The 20,152-nt window shown below is 55.4% G+C and overlaps 1 protein-coding gene across 2 annotated transcripts; it reads left to right on the top strand.

Moving 5' to 3' along the window:
• Window positions 1–25: 25 nt before the first annotated feature.
• Rgs14 (regulator of G protein signaling 14) lies at window positions 26–19,939 on the top strand. 2 transcript variants are annotated; one of them, XM_070036488.1, is made up of 17 exons: window positions 26–264; window positions 791–1,153; window positions 4,511–4,780; window positions 12,194–12,215; window positions 12,351–12,526; window positions 12,892–12,984; window positions 13,099–13,242; window positions 14,172–14,315; window positions 14,476–14,587; window positions 15,382–15,491; window positions 15,856–16,065; window positions 17,560–17,636; window positions 18,159–18,285; window positions 18,400–18,481; window positions 18,594–18,643; window positions 18,746–18,846; window positions 19,285–19,372. In XM_070036488.1, exons 3-16 carry the CDS (start codon window positions 4,736–4,738, stop codon window positions 18,809–18,811), a joined length of 1,458 nt encoding a protein of 485 aa, XP_069892589.1. In that variant the 5' UTR covers window positions 26–264; window positions 791–1,153; window positions 4,511–4,735; the 3' UTR covers window positions 18,812–18,846; window positions 19,285–19,372. The 2 variants fall into 2 exon arrangements, with proteins under 2 accessions (XP_069892589.1, XP_069892588.1); XM_070036487.1 differs by having other exon boundaries at window positions 172–264; window positions 18,732–18,846; window positions 19,285–19,939.
• The last annotated feature ends 213 nt before the right edge of the window (window positions 19,940–20,152 follow it).

The following is a 20,152-nucleotide window of genomic DNA, read 5'->3' as shown; positions in this document are numbered from 1 at the left end:
TTCCCATCATCTTGGAGGTTCCTAAACCCCTGCCAGCGGGCCTCGGCAATGAGCTCTTAGAGTGACAAGACCGGAGACCAATCACGGAACAGCACGTTAGGCCTGGGAGCCAATGAGGAGCGGAGGAATGATTTGAGCGACGGCCGCGGAGGGGCGTGGCCTCGGGAGCGGAGCATCCTGGAACTTGAAGTTCCCAGGGCTGCGCGCGGACGCTGGGCCCGCACTGTCCCGCGCCGGGCTTCTGGCCGCAGGTCAGGCCGCAGGGTGAGCTTTCCCAGCCCGGGCGTCGGGGGTGGAAGCGGCTCTGAAGGAGGTCTCCATCCTGAGCCACCTCGGGTAGCCGGGGCGGACCTTTAAGCCGTCCCTAAGCTCATCGACGAGCTACTTTCGCACACCTCTTTACAAGCCCCAGTTAAGAGCCCTTGGCTCAACGCCTGTCATTCCAGCTACTCAGGAGGCCGAAATCTGAGGATCACGGTTCGAAGCCAGCCTGGGCAGGAAAGTCCGTGAGACTCTGATCTCCAGTAAACTACTATGAAAAAGCCAGAAGTGGTGCTGTGGTTCAAATGGTAGAGCACCTTGAGTGAAAAAGCTCAGGGATAGCACCCAGACCCTGAGGACAGACAGACAGACAGACACACACACACACACACACACACACACACACACACAATTGGAAAATCTAGGTCTATATTCCCACATGAGGTCCAGGGGCTGGAACTGAATTGAAATGAGGAGGATTACCCCTACAAAATGTTTTTGTTTTGTTTTGTTTTGTTGTTTTGGCCAGGCTTGAACTAAGGGATTCCTGATGGTGGCGTTTTCCAAGCCTGGGCTATTTATGGAATCTTCATCTCAAAAGTAAAATTCAAAAAAAAACAAAACCCTATGTTGAGCTGGGCACTGGTGGCTCACACCTGTCATCCTAGCTACTCAGGAGGCTGAGATCTGAGGATCGCAGTACCAAGCCAGCCCAGGTTGGAAAGTCCATGAGACACTTATCTCCAGTGAACACCAGAAAACTGGAAGTGGCACTGTGGCTCAAAGGAGTAGAGCACTAGCCTTGAGCTGAAGAACTAAGAGACAGCACCCAGGCCCAAAGACTCATGACTGACAAGAAAGAAGAGAGAAAGAGAGAGAGAGAGAAAGAAAGGTAAGAAGGGAGAAAGGAAGGGAGAAAGAAAAAGAAAAAACTGTGTCAAGACTGAAGGGTAGACTGGCAGAAGACTGAATTCTTTGTGACTGGTTGAGGGAGACCTCTGTCAGGAAGAAGGATCCAAAATCAGTTAACTGTGGGGCCGGTAATGTGGCTCAGTGGTAGAGTGCTCGCCTAGCATGCATGAAGCCCTGGGTTCAATTCCTCAGTACCACATACACAGAAAAAGATGGAAGTTGGCGCTGTGGCTCAAGTGGTAGAGCGCTAGCCTTGAGCACAAAGGCTCAGAGAAGCCGGGCGCTGGTGGCTCACGCCTGTAATCCTAGCTACTCAGGAGGCTGAGATCTGAGGATCGCGGTTCAAAGCCAGCCCGGGCAGGAGAGACCGTGAGACTCCTATCTCCAATAAACCACCAGAAAACCGGAAGTGGCGCTGTAGCTCAAGTGGTAGAGCGCTCGCCTTGAGCTGAAGAGCTGAAGGACAGCGCCCAGGCCCAGAGTTCAAGCCCCACGACCAACAAAAAAAAAAAAAAAGGCTCAGAGAAAGTGCCCCAGGCTCTGAGTTCAAGCCCTGTGACCAGCACAAAAAGTAAAAATAAATGTTAAATCCTTGTAGAGGGAACATAAATGTATAAAAAGTTAGGTACCTTGATGACAGGTTAAAGGATCCAAGTTCATCTGGATCCTTTCATAGGGCTAAGGAGGGGTGAGGGTACTAGTAATAAACTAAATATTTGCATAACCCTGAGTAGGCTCGGCCTTCATCACTTATAAGAAGGTAAGCATGTTGTAAAGCACGGTTTCAGAGGTGTTGGTCCATGGCCATTGTTGCTTTGGCCTGTGGGGGTCCTAATAGATCATGGTGGGACCACATGGCTGGGGAGACCTTTTTGTTGTTGTTGTTAGTGGTGGTGGTGGTGGTGGTTGTGGGGCTTGAACTCTGGCCTGGGCTCTGTCCCTCAGCTCTTCAGCTCAAGTCAAGCGCTCTACCGCTTGAGCCACGGCGCCACTTCCGGTTTTCTGGTGGTTCATTGAAGATAAGAGATTCATGGACTTTCCTGCCTAGGCTGGCTTTGAACTATGATCCTCAGATCTCAGTCTCCTGACTGAGCAAGAATGACAAGTGTGAGCCACTGGTGCCCAGCTGAGGAGGTCTTTTTGTCTCATGACAATCAAGAAACAAAGCAAGGAAGGAACTGGGTCCCAATATCCTTATTAAGGGGAGTCTCTTCTTATGGGGACTTTCTCCCCATAGACCCAGTCTCTTAAAGGTTCTTAGTGCCAGAGAGAGACATAGTACCTTTAACACATGGGAGACATTTAAGATCCAAACTAAGCTGAGCACACTGTGTCACTGACTCGTACCCATAATCCTTAGCTACTCAGGAGGCTGAGGTCGGAGGATCACAGTTTGAAGCCCAGCCCAGGTCAGAAAGATTGTGACACTCTGATCTCCAATTAACCACCTTTAAAAAGCTCAAGTGATAGAGTGTTAGCTTTAGGCATAAAAAGATAGGGACACACACACAAGCCCTGAATTCATGCCTAGTAGTTACTGAAAAAAAAAAAAATCCAAATTAGAGTTCCTCCAACTCATCTGTTGAAATACTAGGGCTGAGAATGTAGCTCAGTGGTAAAGTGCTTCTCCACCATAAACAAGGCCTTGGGTTCAATCCTCAGTGGAGAGGGAGGAGGTTGAGGAGGAGGGGAAGGAAGAAGAGGAGGAGGAAGAGGAGGAAAAAAAAGGAAAAAGAAGCCAATTCATGAGACTGAGGCAGGAAGTTCATTTCAGCCCAAGAGTTTGAGGAGAGCCTACTGAACATAATGAGAAGCTATCCCCAAAGAAAAAAGGGGGGAAAATCCTTTTATCCTTGATTATTGAAACACTAACCCCTAACGTGATAGTATTTGGGGGTATTAGCGATGGAGCCTATTGATGCTAATTAAATTATGAGGAGGGAGTCCATTATAATTGGATTAGTGCCCACATCAGATGCGAGAGGAGTAGGCTGGGAAGATGGCTCAGTGGTAGAGTGCTTGCCTTACATGCATCAGGCTCTGGGTTCAATTCCTCAGCACCACATAAGCAGAAAAAGCCAGAAGTGGTGCTGTGGCTCAAGTGGTAGGGTGCTACCATTGAGCTGAAGAGCTGAGGGATAGTGCCCAGGCCTGAGTTCAGGCCCCATGACCAGCAAAAAAAAAAAAAAAGACATGACAGGAGAGAGCATGCTTTCTTCTTCTCTGCTCACTGGCACAGGAAGACACAGCAAAAAGTTGGCCATTTGAAAACTAGGACACCTCGAATCCTAGCTACTCCAGGAGGCTGAGATCTGAAGATCATGGTTCACAGCCAGTCACAGACAAGAAAGCCCATGAGACTCTTATCTCTAATAAGCCATCAAAAAGCTGAGAGTGAAGCTGTGGTTCAAGTGGTAAAGTACCAGTCTTGGAGTAAAAAAATAAAGCAAGAACAGAAGGCCCTGTTGGATACTAGTAGCCCACACTTGTAATCCTAGCTACTTAGGAGGCTGATCTCTGTGGATCAAGGTTCAAAGCCAGCCCAGACAGGAAAGTCTGTGAGACTCTGATCTCTAGTGAATCATCAAAACCTCTAGAAGTGGCAGGTGCTCATGGCTCACGTGTGTCATCCTAGCTACTCAGGAGTTTGAGATCTAAGGATCATGGTTCAAACCAGTCCAGGCAAATAAGTCCATGAGACATCTCCAATGAACCACCAGAAAACCAGAAGTGATGCTTTGGCTCAAAATGGTAGAGCTCTAGCCTTGAGCAAAAAGCTCAGAGGTTAGTACCCAGGTCTAAGAGTTCAAGCCCCACAACTGAAGAGAAGAAAAATCCACAAGTGGTGCTGTAGCTCAAATGATAGAGCACTAGCCTTGAGCTCAGAAGCTCAGGGACAGTGGCCAGACCATAAGGTAAAGCTCCAGGACCACCACACACACACACACACACACACACACACACAGAGAGTCCACCTTTCTCTGCACACCTGAGCACGTGCATGCGTGACAGCCTAAACCTGCAGGAGATGAGGTTGCAGATGAACCTGCACAGTACCTGCAGGGGTACTGTGCACACACACACATCCTGGACATAGTAGATCTGAGATAAGTATATGCTGGGTGCCAGGTTCAAAGATGCCTAGTATTGGGTCCACAGACATCAGCGTGCTCAGACAGGACCTCGGGGCCCCTTGGGCTGAGCCACGCACCGTGCTAGGCACAGGTGGCGCATGCCTGTTTTCACGCCTGTGCTGGTGGCATGTGTGTGTGTGCGTGCGTGAACGTGGCGGGTGTGTACGAAGAGGCGTTTATTTCTCTCTCTCTCTCTCTCTTAGACCTCGCTGCTTTCTGTGGTTTGGTTTCTATAGAAACACTTCCTGTGGCAGAGAAAAGAGGTAGTGAGCTTCTGCTTCAGGATGTGAGGGCCCGCCAGAGCACGGCAGGACTCTGGCCGCCGCCCGCCCTGCACAGCGCCAGCCTCCAGGCGGGCCCTGCCCACAGGTCCTCCCCCCCCCCATGGTGGGTGGCCCCCCAGACGGGGACCCGTGATCCGCGGCGGGATGCCAGGGAAACCGAAGCACCTGGGGGTCCCCAATGGGCGCATGGTGAGTGAGGGCTGTGAACCAGGGCCATGAGGAGGGGGGGTTGGAGGGGGGGTTGGAGGGGGGAAATGCGTGCACAGCCAGGGTGGGGCTCAGGCTGCACACGGCAAGCCAGAGAAGTTGGGTACAGGCAGCAGCTGTGGGACTCGGTGCCCTCAGCCCCCCAGGATCCTTCTAGATGCCCTGCCAGGAGTCCCGTGCCACCCGGGAGAGGTGTTTGGAACTAATTGGACATAGCCTTTTGTCCAGATGCAGGCTGGACCCTCCAGGGCTCACTCCATCTGGAGCTGCCTTCACCCCCCACCCCCAAGGGAACAGATGGACGGATCCCCTGGCCACTTGCACGGTACCTCAAGTGCCTGCCCCTCACTCAGCCCTAGCCCTCTTCTCCCCATCCACCCCACACCGTAGGTGCCCAGGGCCAGCTTTTGTGAGTCACTGATGCCACCTCTTCTGAAGGCCACCTGGGATGGGTCAGTCTCAGCCTGTCCCATCCCCAGTCCCCCCTAGGCAACCCCCCCCTGAGAACTAGGGCACCCCCATGTCCTACACGGCTCTCTGGCTGTGTTACCCCACCCAGAGCGGCCCTGGGAGGGGCCGGCCCTTCTCCGTAATTCAGCAGGTGGGGCAGTTGGTGTTAGATCACAGACTTGTAATGCATTGTGTGTGTGTGTGTGTGTGTGTGTGTGTGTGTGTGTGTGTGTGTGTGTGTGTGTGTGTGTGTGTGTGTGTGTGTTGGCACTGGGGCTTCAACTCAGGGCCTGAGCACTGTCTTTTAGCTTTTTCACTCCAGGCTGGTGCTCTACCACTTGAGCCACAGCTCCACTTGTGGCTTTTTTGGGTGGTTCATTGGAGGTAAGAGTCTCACTGACTTTCCTGCCCTGGCTGGCTTTGAACTGTCACATCCTCAGAGCTCAGCCTCCTGAGGAGCTAGGATGCCAGGTGTGAGCCCCTAGAGCCCCACTTTGAAAGTTCGAGAACAGCCCAGGCTGGCCTTTCACTCCCTCCCTGGAGGATAGAGGTGAGATTCTTTTCTAGTCCTTCCCCTGGCATCCAGGCCATCAAGTCAGATTCACTTGGGAGCAAAGCTAGATTGCTTCTGCAACAGTATTCTGAACTGCAGGGAAACGGAGAGGGCTGGAGACAGCTCTAAGCCTGGGCCCCCTCCAGTGCCAGCCCCAGGTGTCTGTACCCCACTGAGAGCTGAAAGGCACCCTACTCTCTGGGTGGTGTCCAGATCATGCACAGGTTAATCTTTGCCCTTCTTGGGCCAGTCTGAACTCTCTCCTAGGATTCCAGGGCTCACGCGTGGGCCACTTTGGGGGCACCAGGCTTGGCTGTCGCCCTGCGTGGGGGACTGGGTGGAGAGGTGGCTGAGAACCAGGAGTCTGTGTCCTTCTGTCTGAGCTAGCTCCCAAGGGAGACCCAGGAATAAATGATGTGCGGACAAGAAGACCTGATCAGCATTTGGAAACGCTCCCCTTCCCCCTAGCGCTCCCCTTCCCCCTTCACCCAATGCCATACCCCCCCCCTTGTCCCCAAGCCAGGCAGTTTTATTCCCCAGGTTTGTTTCCCTGCCATTCCGCTTGTCAGGCAATTGCAAAAAAAGAAAAAAAAATCTGTCACTTGAGACACATCCCAGCGCCTTCCCGAGGTGTCTTCAGGGAGCCCCAAATTCAGTTCATTTGTGTGCACAATCATTCAATCAGCACACACACACACACACACACACACACACACACACACACACACACACACTTACCCTATGGGCCCCCTAGCATTAGTGGCTCACACCTGTCATCCTAGCTACTCAGGAGACTGAGATCTAAGGATCCCAATTCCAAGCCAACCCCGGGCAGGAAAATCCATGAGACTCTGCTCTCCAATAAACTACTCAGAAAAGGCCAGAAGTGGTGCTGTGGTTCAAGTGGTTGAGTGCTAGCCTTGAGCACAAAGAGGCTCAGGGATAGCACCCAGGACCTGAATTTAAGCCCCAGAACTGGCAAAAAAGAATAAAAGGAAAAGAGGCTGAGATCTGAGGGTCACAGTTCAAAGCCAGCCCAGGTAGGAAAAGTCCATGAAACTCTTATCTCCCAGGTTCCAGCCAAAAGCCAGAAGTAGAGATATAGCTCAAGAAGTGGTTGCCGGGCACCGGTGGCTCACATCTGTCATGCTAGCTACTCAGGAGGCTGAGATCTGAAGATCTCATGCATGCAAGGCACGCACTCTACCACTGAGCCACCTTCCCAGCCCTGAGACTGGATGTTGATGCCAAGTGGCCACAGCTTGACGGCCAGCTTAGCGTCTCAGGATTGGCTCCCATGGAAGGAACCACATTGGGTAACATTCCCCAGAGAGGTTCAGAGCCTCAAAGATGAGATCATAGTACAGGAGCCCAGCACAGCACATACTCGAGAAGAGTCAGGCCCCGGCTGACTCCTACCCCAGCTACTCAGGAGGCTGAGATGTGAGGATCACAGTTCAAAGCCTGCGTGGGCAGCAAAGTCCCTAAGACTCTTTATCTCTGGTGAACCACCAAAAAGTTAGAGATGGAGCTGTGGCTCCAGTGAGCCCCAATTCCTTGAGCCTTGAGCCCCAATAACAAAGATGCTCCATAAATCACACACACACACACACACACACACACACACACACCCTGGCCTACACACACACACACACACACCATTGGCCTCGGTCTTATTCCTGTCCCAGATTTTAAGACCTTGGGCCTCTAAGCATCCCTTTCCACAGATGGCAAGCATGCAGGAAGATGGAAAGATGGGGGGAGACCTTAGGCTCCACAGACAAGCCAGGGAGGCTTCTGAGGCATTTCTGCTTCCCACTCCGTATGATCTGGTTTGAACCTCGGTTTCCTCATCTGTAAAGTGGGAGGAGCGGTATCTCTCTGGGAGGATAGAGACAGATGATGGAGTTGAGGCCAGGGCTGGTAGGAAAGTGAGTCCCTCCTCCTCTCTTCGACTCCTCAGAGATCAGCAGACCCCCCTTTTGCCTGCTCTGAAGACCCCACCCCCCCGATGGTGGATCTGGGGGTGTCCATAACCACCACACCCTTCCTCAGCCTTTCTTCCCCTTTTCCTCTATTTACTCATACTTCTCCTGCAATAGGCAGAGGTCAGGTGGGGGTTGGAACAGGGCCAGCTCTGCTCAGCCCAACTTCCCCAGGCCCAGTGTCTGTGCAGGTTGGAGTCCCGGCCAGCAGGATTTTCTGCAACCCCCCTCCCCCCCCACACACATATACACTTTATGCAGATGCTAACTTCTGAGCACAGCCAGGCTGGTGCGTCTTTCACAGACAGGCTTAGAGGCAGCCTTGGAGGTTGGGGAAGCTGTGTTGGCAGGGGGAAACTGAGGCTTAGGGGAAATCATTTGTACCTTAGCGTCAGATCTGGTATTGAGTTTGTGTCCCTGTTCCTTTCCAGCTCTAGATTTTTTTTTTCTTTTTTGTGGGTTGTGAGGCTTGAACTCTGGGCCTGAGTGCTGTCCCTCAGCTCTTCAGCTCAAGGCCAGCGTTGTACCACTTGAGCCACTTCTGGTTTTCTTGTGGTTCATTGGAGATAAGAGTCTCACAGATTTTTGTTCCCCAAGCTGGCTTTGAACCTTGATCCTCCGATCTCAGCATCCTGAGTAGCTAGGATGACAGGTGTGAGCCACTGGCACCCAGCCACTGTAGGGACCCTGTATCAGCTCAGACTAACTATAGATAATAGGGAAAGAGAGGATAGAATCAAGACATTCAGGAGGCAGCCATAAGTGTTGGATTGGCCAGCGGCCAGCCTCTGTAGAGGGTACTGAAAAGCACTGGGTCTAAGAGATGTGTCTGTGAACTTCATGCCAGTGGCTCACGCCTGTCATCCTAGGTACTCAGGAGGCTGAGATTTGACGATTGCAGTTCAAAATCAGCCTGGGCAGGAAAGTCCATGAAATTTTTTCTTGTCAGTCGTGGGGCTTGAACTCTGGGCCTGGACGCTGTCCCTCAGCTCTTCAGCTCGAGGCAAGTGCTCTACCACTTTCTGGTGGTTCACTGGAGATAAGAGTCTCATGGACTTTCCTGCCTGGGCTGGCTTTGAACCGTGATCCTCAGATCTCAGCCTCCTGAGTACCTAGGATGACAGGCGTGAGCCGCCAGCACCAGGCTGTCCCTGAGATACTTATTTCCAATGAACCACCAAAAAAAAAAATGAAGTGTAGGTGTGACTCACATGGTAGAGCACCAACTTTGAATAGAACAAGCTAAGGGCCAGCTCCTGGATGTGATGGGTAGAGGTGTGAAGGGAAGGTAGTTCAGGAGACCTGTACTCAGAGATGCCTGATATGTACGGGGGGGGGGGGGCGGGGAGAGCATTGTTGTAGCAGGTACTCAAGGCAGAGGGAAAATGAGGCGTGTGTAGGGTGCAGGAAAAATAGAAAAGTTTGATGAGGTGTAGGGGGGAGGTGAGGGGGAGGGAAATGGGTGATGTTGAAGGGGTTCATTAGTCAGGCCCAGGTGGGTTTTAACTGTCACCTAGCAACGGCAACCTAAGAGCAGAGACTCAGGACCCAGATAGGACAGCTGGGAGGGGAGGATCCGGGAGCCAGCCCTACTTAAGGACATGGACCTTTGATTAAACCGAATGTAGACATCAAACCTCTGAGAAGCCAGGTGTCAGTGGCTCACGCTTGTAAATCCCAGCTCCTCAGGGGGCTGAGATAGGAGGATCACAGTTCAAAGCCAGCCGGGGTAGGAAAGGCCATGAGACTCTTATTTCCAATACACCATGCAGAAAAATGGAAGTGGCGCTGTGGCTCAGGTGGTAGAGCGCTCGCCTTGAGCTGAAGAGCTGAGGGACAGTGCCCAGGCCCAGAGTTCAAGGCAAGAAAGAAAGAAAGAGAGAGAGAAGAACAAGGCTGATTTGAGGCTGGCACACAGCAGGGCAGCCTCTGGGGGAGAAGAGGGTGCAGTGGGTGATGATCCCTGGGGAAACTGGAGGGGGTGAAGACAGTAGTGGCAGAGTCTCTGGAGCTGGGAATACAGCTGCTTAGCAGGGGGGCGGGGGGTGGGAAGAAGAACACACCACGGGGTGCAGGCAGGTGCAAAATGGCAAGGGGAAAAGGAGCTAGCTGCAAGGGACATTGCCTCCCTGGCTCCAGGAGCCCCCCCCCCCCCGCCCCCAGGAAGGAGGGCATTTCCTGCAGCCGTGGGAGGCGCTGAGATGGGTGGGGGACGGGCATGACTTGGCTGGTGCAGGTCAGGGAGGGGATGGGAGGCCCGGGAAAGGCACTAACTTTCCCTTCTGCTCAGTCGCTTCGTACCTCATGCTCCAGATGGAAGATGGGGTTCATCCAAGGCGGGGAGCCCAAGGTTGTAACGTTAGACCCCCCCAAACAACAACAACAACAGTTATTTTGAGTTCTTTATGCCTATTTAGGGGGTGGGTACTAGGCTTGAACTCAGGGCCTGAACACTGTCCCTTTAGCCTCTTATGCTCAGGGCTGGCGCTCTACCACTTGAGCCGCAGCTCCACTTCTGGTTTGGGGGTGGTTCATTGGAGATAAAAGTCTCATGTACCTTCCTGCCCAGGCTGGCTTTAAACTGTGATCCTCCAATCTCAGCCTCCTGGGTAGCTAGGATTGTGAGCCAGCCACGTTTCAGCCTGGTACTCTGGTAGGAAGAGAAGGGATTTCCACTTGGGATTGGCTGAGTTTGGGGGGTGATGTTAGCCAAGGGTTGTCTGTGTGTGGTTAAAGCTGGAGATTTAGAGTGAGGGACAAAGGGCCCAAGACAGACCCAAGGAGGGACACAGGGTGGGGGGCAGAGGGGGACTTCCAGAGTCATTCCCAGAGGATGGTTTTTGTCTTCATTAAGGGCTGGCATTCCCAGGGAAGTTAAGAGTGTGTGTGCTTTGTGGAAGAGGGTTGAACTGGCCTTCCAGGTCATCAGCATGACCTAGAAGCTTGTGAGAAATAGAGAGCCTGCCCTGCCCCCCAATCCTGGGTGGATCTAAAACCCTGCTGTGTACAAAGGGGTGGGCCCTGCAGAAGAACTGGTAGGCAGGCCAAGGGGAAGCAGTTGCAATGAGATTATTGGATACTAAGACACCTGTCCTTCCAATAGCAAGCTCGGATCCAGCCGTTACACACTGGCCACTGCTCTCTAGCTATAAATAGAGTATGCACAGATTCCATCTTTGTAGTGGCCTGCAGAGGACATTACTATTTTTAGCACCATCCCTTGTTTACAGATGGAAGCCGCCAAGTGAATGGATTTTCCCAGAGTCACACAGCTTAGCAATTGGGAAAGTATTAAAGTCTATGTACAGATTGCAGTGTGTGTGTGTGTGTGGGGGGGGTGTTTTGGTGGCTCATGTCTGGAATGCTAGCTACTCAGGAGGCTGAGATCTGAGGATCATATTTGAAAGCCAGTCTGGGCAGAAAGTCCATAAGACATTTATCTCCAATTAACCAGCAAAAAGCCAGAAATGGAGCTGGGGCTCAAAGAGTGGTAGAGTAGCTGGGCACTGGTGGCTCACGCCTGTCATCCTAGCTACACAGGAGGCTGAGATCTGAGGATCAAAGGTTCAAAGCCAGCCTGGGCAGGAAATTCCATGAGACTCTTATCTCCAATAAACCACCAGGAAACCGGAAGTGGTGCTGTGGCTCAAGTGGTAGAGCACAAGCCTTGAACTGAAGAGCTGAGGGACAGTGCCCAGGCCCAGAGTTTAAGCCCCACAACTAACAAAAAAAAAAAGAGTTGTAGAGTTGCCATGAGCAAAAAAAAAAAAAAAAAAAAGCTAAGGGAGAGTGCCTTGGCCCTGAGTTCAAGCCCCAATACCAGCACGTGCATATGTATACACATACACACACATATACACAGAGAGTCTATCCACACTTGGGCTCCCTCAGCAGAGGCTGGGGGGAAGGAAAGGAATGGGGCCATTTGAAGGTACTTTGTATTCATTCCCAGCACACACTGATTGGCATGTGTTGGAATAGGAGCCAGGACAGTCTGAGCAAATCCCTGACAGAGCAATGACTAGCTAGGGGCATCCAGCATGAAGCTTCAGGTGGAGAAGAAAAGTTTCCAGTCCCCAGGGTAGCCAAGCCCAGAACTGTGTCTCTTTGTTTTTGTTGTCGGTCATGGGTCTTGAACTCTGGGCCTGGGTGCTGTCCCTCAGCTCTTCAGTTCAAGGCAAGTGCTCTACCACTTGAGCCACAGCGCCACTTGTGGTTTTCTGATGGTTCATGAGGCTCACAGACTTTGCTGCCTGGGCTGGCTTTGAACCTCAATTCTCAGATCTCAGCCTCCTGAGTAGCCAGGATGAAAGGCGTGAGCCACAGGTGCCTGGTTAGAACTATGTCTCTTGATTTGTTCCTCCTTGGGCTCTGCTCTGACTTTCTACCCCATCGGGTCTCTCCTAGGTTCTGGCTGTCTCGGATGGAGGTAAGTGACAGAATGTGTGAAGTCCTAGTTGGGGGGTGGAGGGAGGTGAAAATAGGAATGGACCTGCAGAACAGATGGATGACTGGGGAGGTGTGGGGGGGGACTCACCTTCTGCTTGCCCATCCCCCCCTACAGAGCTGAGCAGCACCACAGGGTCCTTGAGCCAGAAGGAGAGCAAAGGCAGCTCCCTGAGCATCCACAGCCTCCCCAGTGGTGCCAGCAGCCCCTTTCCCGAGGAGCAGCCTGTGGCCAGCTGGGCCCTCTCCTTCGAGCGGTTGCTGCAAGATCCATTGGGCCTGGCTTACTTCACCGTAAATCCTGGGGTGGGACGGGGTGGGGTGGGATGGGTTAGGGCAGAGGGAGGCAGGCAGGGGCATGCACGCGAGCTCCAAGCTGGCCAGAGTGGACCTCTGCAACCAGGCACCCCTCAGCCAGCCCTTCCCTGGCTCCCTCTCCTCCCGGCTGGAAGCATCCTTTCCTTCTCTCTGTCCTGGGCTCTGCTGCTGCTTTTCTCTCCCTGTGTCTCCGGATCTGGCACCATCTGTCTGTCTGGTCTCTTGGCCCCGCGTCTGTCCCAGTGTTTTGAACACGTCCCCTGATACAGATTGTGTCTGACAGGCCTCCTCCTCCCCCTCTCCCCCCCCTGCCCTCCCCTCCCCCTCCCCCTCCCCCCCAGGAGTTCCTGAAGAAGGAGTTCAGCGCCGAGAACCTGACTTTCTGGAAGGCCTGTGAGCGTTTCCAGCAGATCCCGGCCAGCGACACCCAGCAGGTGGGGGGGGAAGGAGAGGGCTGCGGAAGGGTGGGAAGCCCGCCTGGGCCCGTGCCCCCTGACCTCCGCCTAGGCCCGTGCCCCCTGACCTCTGCCTGGCCCCCCCTCCCCCAGCTCGCTCAGGAGGCCCGCAACATCTACCAGGAGTTCCTGTCCAGCCAGGCTCTGAGCCCGGTGAACATCGACCGGCAGGCCTGGCTCGGCGAGGAGGTGCTGGCTCAGCCCCGCCCGGACATGTTCCGGGCACAGCAGCTGCAGGTGCGCGGCGCCGGGCGGTGGTTTAGGCCGGGAGGGCGTGGCTTGAGGAGACAGGGACCCCCAGAGGGGGCGTGGTCAGACCCAGGGGCGGAGCCTGGACGGCGAGAGTGAGGGCCGCAGCCTCAGCCCCGAGCTGGTAGGGCTCAGAGGCGCCTAAGCAGAAGCCGAGGTGAATGGAACAAGGGGCGGGGCCTACTTAAGATCGCGGGCGTGGCCTATACGGGGCGTGGCCTATACGGGGCGTGGCCAGGCCCTTCCTCTCGATGTAGGGGCGGGGCCTAAACGAGCTCGTGGGCGTGTCCAAGGGTAGGGGCGTGGCCAGGATGAGAAGTAGGTGTCGGGAGTTGGTCTGGGCGGGGCCAAGGACTCCCTCCATGAGTTGGGGCGGGGCCCAACTGAGATCGTGGGTGTGGCCAAGAGTAGGGGCGGGGCCAGATCTTCCCCCAGGGTTTGAAGAGGGACCAGAGCGAGAAGTAGGTGTCCGGAGCTGATCTGGGAGGGGCCAGGGCATTCCTCTAGAGGTAGGGGCGGGCCTAAATGAGCTTGTGGGCGTGTCCAAGAGTAGAGGCGCGGCCAGGGCGAGAAGCAGGTGTCGGGAGCTGCTGTGGGCGGGGCCAGGGTCTCCCTCCATGACTTTGGGCGTGTCTTAACTGAATGTGTGGGCGTGGCCAAGCTTGGGGGCGGGGCCAGGGTCTCCCTCCACGACTTGGGGTGTGGCTTAACTGAATATGTGGGCATGGCCAAGATCGGGGGCGTGGCCAGGGCTTGGGGCGTGGCTTAACTAAGTGTGTGGGCGTGACCAAGATCGGGGGCGTGGCCAGGGGGCTCCCTCCAGGGCTTGGGGGCGGGGCCAGCTGCCTAACCTGCGGGGCAGATGAATTTAGGGGAGTCCTGAGTCTCCGTCACCCCCGCCCGGGCTGGCCCTGCAGATCTTCAACCTGATGAAGTTCGACAGCTACGCGCGCTTCGTCAAGTCCCCGCTGTACCGCGAGTGCCTCCTGGCCGAGGCGGAAGGACGGCCCCTGCGGGAACCGGGCTCCACGCGCCTGGGCAGCCCGGACACGGCGAGGAAGGTGGGGGACCCGAGGCCCGGGGCGGGGGGCGCGGCGGGGGGAGGAGTCTGGGGCGAGGGGAGCACCCTGCAAGAGGAGACACCCCTGGAGGCAGAGCTGCGGGTGCGAGCCCCGCGATCTGCGCGAGGGCTGGGCACCGGAGCCCGTGCTGTACCCGCAGAAGCCCAAGCTGAAGCCGGGGAAGTCGCTGCCGCTGGGCGTGGAGGAGCTGGGGCAGCTGCCGGCGGCCGAGGGTCCCGGGGGCCGCCCGCTCCGCAAGTCCTTCCGGAGAGGTGAGGCCCTGGAGGGAGGGGAGGGGCGGGGGGGGCCGGGTACCCGAGTTGGTGCCGCCCTTGGCTTCTACTGGCCTCACGGACTGCAACATGAATGCAAGATCCAGTCGGCCCTGGAGCTACGGAGCACTCATGCCTGTAATCCAGTTTGCTCCCCAGGGTTAACCCATCTGAAGGATCCTGGTTCGAAGCCAGGCATGAGCAGGAAAAATCTGTGTGAGATTCTTACCTCCAAGGAAACACTTAAAAAAAAAAAAAATCCAGGGGCTGGGAAGGTGGCTCAGTGGTAGAGTGCTTGCCTTGCATGCCTGAGGCCCTGGGTTCGATTCCTCAGCACCACATAAGAAAAAAGAAAAAAGCCAGAAGTGGCACTGTGACTCAAGTGGTAGAGCGCTAGCCTTGAGCTGAAGAGCTGAGGGACAGCGCCCAGACCCAGAGTTCAGGCCCCACGACTGGACCCAAAAAATAAATAAATAAAATCCAGAAGTGGAATTGTGGTTCAGAGTGCTTGCTCTGTGCAAAAAGCACCCAGGCCCTGAGTTCAAGCCCCAGTATCCACACACACTCACACACACACACACACACACACACACACACACACACACACACACACACACACACACAAATAAATCCTCAAGGTCATCTCATTCATTCTCCATGGTGGTTCTGTTCCCAGGCTAGACCCCAGAAGTATGGGGTCTCCCCCCAAACAAAATCCACCTGCTGAGGTGTCATCGCAGGGATGGGGTGAGGGGCAGAGGGACTCTTCCCATTTCCTTCTCCTTCTCTCCTAGAGCTGACAGGAGGTACTACGAGCTTAGCCTTACGCCGAGAGTCTCAGGGTTCCCTAAATTCGTCTGCCAGTCTAGACCTGGGTTTCCTTGCCTTTGCCAACAGATCTGAGGTGAGCCAAATGCTGGGGAAATGAGGCACGCTTCTGGCTCGGTCCTCACTTTCCTTCCTGGCTGTGCTCCCCCCTTCCTTTCTTCCTGTCATCACGCTACTGGCCCACACATGTATGTCCTGGGGGGTGGCGCAGACACCTGTGCGCATGTGCAGGCCTAGGTGTGGTCAGTGGGTGGACCTGTCACGCGCCTGGAGGAGGACATTTTGGCTTGGCTCCAGATGTGTGCTTGAATGTGTGTGTGTGTGTGTGTGTGTGTGTGTGTGTGTGTGTGTGCGCCCCCAGGAGTTTACCAGTCTCCACGCACCTGTCTGTCCTCTGCATGTGTATACATAATCTGCACCCCCCCCCCACTTGACCCCAGAACCAGAGCCACAGGAAGAGCATTGGGAGCACCGAAGGGGACAGCGAAAGCCGTCCAGGAAAATACTGCTGCGTGTACCTCCCGGATGGCACAGCCTCCTTGGCCTTGGCCCGATCTGGCCTCACCATCCGAGACATGCTTGCTGGCATCTGTGAGAAGCGAGGGCTCTCGCTACCCGACATCAAGGTCTACCTGATGGGCAATGAGCAGGTGGGCAACCTCACCTTCCCTGCTCCTCATTCTAAACTCTTCCTGATCCTGAGTGACTCTTTCTTTTCTTGCTTTTTTTGGCCAGTCCTGGGGCTTGAACTCAGGGCCTGGCGCTGTCCCTGAGCTTCTTTTGCTCAAGGCTAGCACTCTACCACTTCAGCCACAGCGCCACTTTTGGCGTTTTCCATTTATGTGGTACTGAGGAATTGAACCTAGGGCTTTTTGCATGCTAGGCAAGCATTCCCAGGCTCCTAAGTCCATTTCTAGTCACCTGGACCCAACCAACGTTCTTTTATTTGGAGGAGAGGGAGGCCAGACGTGGGGTTTGAAGTCAGAGCCTTGGCACTGTTCCTGAGCTTTTATGCTCAAGGCAAGCGCTCTACCACTTGAGCCACAGCACCACTTCCAGTTTTCTGGTGGTTCATTGGAGAGAAAAGTCTCACAGATTTTTCTGCCCAGGCTGGCTTTGACCTGTGATCCTCAGATCTCAGCGTCCTGAGTAGCTAGGATGACCGGTGCCTGGCTGAAAACTAGTCTTTAAGCCATTCAGCAAGGGTGTGGGGAGGAATAATGCTGACCTCAGACATCATCAGGAATCCATTTACTTAGTAGTCAAGTCCTAAGGCCTGGAGAAGGTAAGTGAGTAGAAGGACTGGTGCCCAAATCTACTCCTCCAGGCCCACAGGCTGGAGGTGAACCCCACAGGACATAATTAGCAGGAGGACTGAAACTTCTAGAAGGAGTTATCTTGGGAGTGGGTAGACATTTCTTCTATGAAGGCTTCATAGAAGCGGCAGCAGGTGACATGGACAGAGAGGATTTTGTCTGGCAGACAAAATGTGGGGGAGGATACTCGAAGCCAAGGGAACAACTTAAGCAAAGGTCTGCAAGCTGGGTACTTGGGGGGGGACAAGTTTGGGGACCTGGAGCGTGGGGTGTGAGGACAGCAGTAAGGGAAACTCTGCCAACTGTCTCAGGCCACCAAAGCAGCTGACAACAGCCCAGATGGGTTTTTGTGCCGGCTAAATATAACTTCACCACCCACATTCCACCTGTCCCCGCGGCACAGCGCAAGCCTGCTGTCTGGGAGGGGCCTCCCCTCTCCCATTTAGGAATGGCACAGGCCATAGGGCTTCTGTTGGGGAGTAAGTCTGGGCAGTCAGCATTTATTCTTATTTTATCTTGATTTAACTTACTTTGGGGCTGGTACAGGGGCTTAGGACATTGTCCCTTTGCTTTTTGGGCTCAAGGCTGGTGCTCTACCACTTGAGCCACCGCACTGGGGTTCATTGGTGATAAAGAGTCCCTGACAGACTTTGTTGCCCCCAGACTGGCTTCAAACCTCAGTCCTCAGATGTCAGCCTCCTGAGTAGCTAGGCTGACAGGCCCGATCCCCATTAGAGGCCACAGTAAGCAAGAAAGGTGGTTCTTGGGGACCCCAGGGGTGGCTTGGGGTCAGGGAGGGGCTCTCAGATCTTGCCTGGGGGTCTGCAGAAGGCCCTGGTCCTGGATCAGGATTGCACTGTGCTGGCGGACCAGGAAGTGCGGCTGGAGACCAGGATCACCTTCGAGTGAGTTCTCCTCCCCTCCTCCACCCCAGAAGGCCAGGCGATCTTGATCACTCAGTAGAGCAAGGTCCTCTGGTCCTCCCTGCTCTTCTCGAGCCACGCCCTCTTGCGTCAGAAACCCCGCCCCTGGCGCTTGAAGCCCCGCCCACCACCTTCTCACCTTATTGGGTCAAAGCCGAGCCCCGCCCTCTTGTATTAGAAGCCCGCCCCCTGGTGCTGGCAGCCCCGCCTCTGTCTGGAGCCCCGCCCCCTGGTGCTGACAGCCCCGCCTCTGTCTGGAGCCCCGCCCCCTGGTGCTGACAGCCCCGCCTCTGTCTGGAGCCCCGCCCCCTGGTGCTGGCAGCCCCGCCTCTGTCTGGAGCCCCGCCCCTGGTGCTGCAGCCACGCCCCCTTCTGGAGCCCCGCCCTGGTATTGCAGCCACGCCCCTTCTGGAGCCACGCCCACCCCTTGGGCTGGCCCCGCCCAGCCCGGGGAGGGCTGCGGCCTGGCTCTCCCGCGCTCTGCAGCCCCAGGGTCTCCTGCAGGCTGGACTTGTCCACGCTGGAGCGCGTGGTGCGGATCTCGGCCAAGCCCAGCAAGCGGCTGCAGGAAGCGCTGCAGCCCATCCTGGCGAAGCACGGCCTAAGCTTGGAGCAGGTGGCAGTGCACCGGGTGAGCTGGGGGGTGGGGGGTCCTGCTGCGGGGAGGGGCAGGAGGGGACGGGGGGGGGGCTGGATGGGGAGGGGAGGGCTTCTCTGCCCATGGGCAGCTGACCCATCCCCTCAGCCAGGTGAGAAGCAGCCTCTGGATCTGGAGAAGCTAGTAAGCTCAGTGTCTGGCCAGCGACTGATTTTGGAGACACTCCCAGGTAAAGAACCTGGATGATCCCCCTGGGACTTGATTTGGGTTCCAAATGGAAGGGGGGAAATCATCATCATCATCATCATCATCACCACCACCCCTGGTGCTCTTCCTTGCAGGTGTGAAGATCGGGGATGCCAGCCAAACGGTCTCCTGCAGCAGCAGCCAGGTGGGCAAGAGCCCTTGGGGTGCCTTCTTCCGCCTGCTGCCTCTGGCCGCACCTCCTGATTGTGGCTGTGACCCCCACACTCTTACAGGGATGTCCTTCCAGAACCCAGAACAAGGCCACGCACACCTCTTCACTGCCCCCCAGCTCACTAGTGGAGGCACCCAGTAGTTCGGCCGAGAAACGGCAGACCTTTGACATCGAAGGTACCTGGAAAGGGGGTGGCTGGGGCGGGGGTGGGGGGAGATCGGGGCAAGGGATTAGAGAGACTGGACAAGGAGGATTGGGGAAATCACTGGCCGTGTCATTAGGGAGCCTTGAACTAAGGCAGAGAGGGCTTGTGCCATTGGGGCTGGCACAGGAGGGTTTGGAGAGGTCATTGGTGCTGGGGCCAGTAAAGCAGTGAAGTCTGGCTTCCTAGCCAGGTCCCAGAGACTCATGCCTGGAGTCCTAGGTATTCAGGAGGCTGAGATCTGAGGACTGCAGTTCAATGCCAGCCCAGGGAAGGAAAGTCTGTGAGACTTTGATCTCCAATCACACATCACACACACACACACACACACACACACACACACACACACACACACACACACACACACACACACACGAGCTTTCTGATTCCCATGGCCCACCCCCCTACCTAGGCTTGGTGGAGCTCCTGAATCGAGTACAGAGCAGCGGAGCCCATGACCAGAGGGGCCTTCTTCGAAAAGAGGACCTGGTGCTTCCGGAATTCCTGCAGCTGCCTGCCCCCAGACCCAGCTCCCAGGAGACCCTACCACAGACTGAATCAGAGGCCCAGCCCAAGGGGGACTCTGTGAGCCCCCCTGCCCATTCAGCCCTCTGACACCTGTATAACGATCCTAGGCCCGCTGCATGGCGCCTAGCGGGTCAAGCATGCCATGGGTCCACTCTGCATGCTCTATCTGTGCCCCGAATGTCCCTGGTCCATTCCTGTCATGGGCAGGCCCGTGGGAGGAGGAAGAGGGGGGTGGGGAATTCAGAGAGGCCACCCCTCCCCCCCACAGCTGCAGCCCGGCCCCCGGGATGAAGGTGGGCGTAGCCCCTTTGGGGTACCCAGCATGGAGGGATGGCGTTGGCAGTGCCAGCCTCCCCGACCTGTGCCAAGTATCCGTAGGAGGAGGGGCTGGGCCCCTGGGGGTACAGGTGGGCAGCGCCGCCTGCTGGCTACATAGAATCCACTGTACATACAGATCTCATGGTTTGGCTGGGGACAGCTGGGTTTGTCCTGAATGTATGATATTGTTACTATAATAATAATTATTATTATTCTGCCAACGGGGTGCATGTGGTTCCTTGTGTGGTCTGCTCCACCCCACCCCATTCCCAGCTATACGGCTCCTGTCACCAAGGAAGGCTCAGTGTCTGGAAATTCTTGGGGACCTCAGGATGTATCTCTACTTTTTGGGCGGGGGAGGGGGGGATGTCGGTCATAGGGCTTGAACTCTGGGCCTGGGCGCTGTCCCTGAGCTCTTCAGCTCAAGGTGAGTG

Source organism: Dipodomys merriami, unplaced genomic scaffold, assembly GCF_024711535.1.
Source record: "Dipodomys merriami isolate MVZ:Mamm:240054 unplaced genomic scaffold, mDipMer1.0.p SCAF_271, whole genome shotgun sequence".
Classification (NCBI taxonomy): domain Eukaryota; kingdom Metazoa; phylum Chordata; class Mammalia; order Rodentia; family Heteromyidae; genus Dipodomys; species Dipodomys merriami.
Note: the sequence above shows the minus strand (reverse complement) of the source record. Positions and strands in the feature narration are given on the sequence as shown.

What these genes read in the sequence shown, in the direction of transcription:
- Rgs14 (XM_070036487.1), top strand. Translation starts at nt 4,736, where the DNA reads ATGCCAGGGAAACCGAAGCACCTGGGGGTCCCCAATGGGCGCATG. An exon ending in GCCCGGACACGGCGAGGAAG is followed by an intron (nt 14,316 to 14,475) that starts GTGGGGGACCCG and finishes CTGTACCCGCAG; the next exon opens with AAGCCCAAGCTGAAGCCGGG. An exon ending in TCTCCTGCAGCAGCAGCCAG is followed by an intron (nt 18,644 to 18,731) that starts GTGGGCAAGAGC and finishes ACACTCTTACAG; the next exon opens with GGATGTCCTTCCAGAACCCA.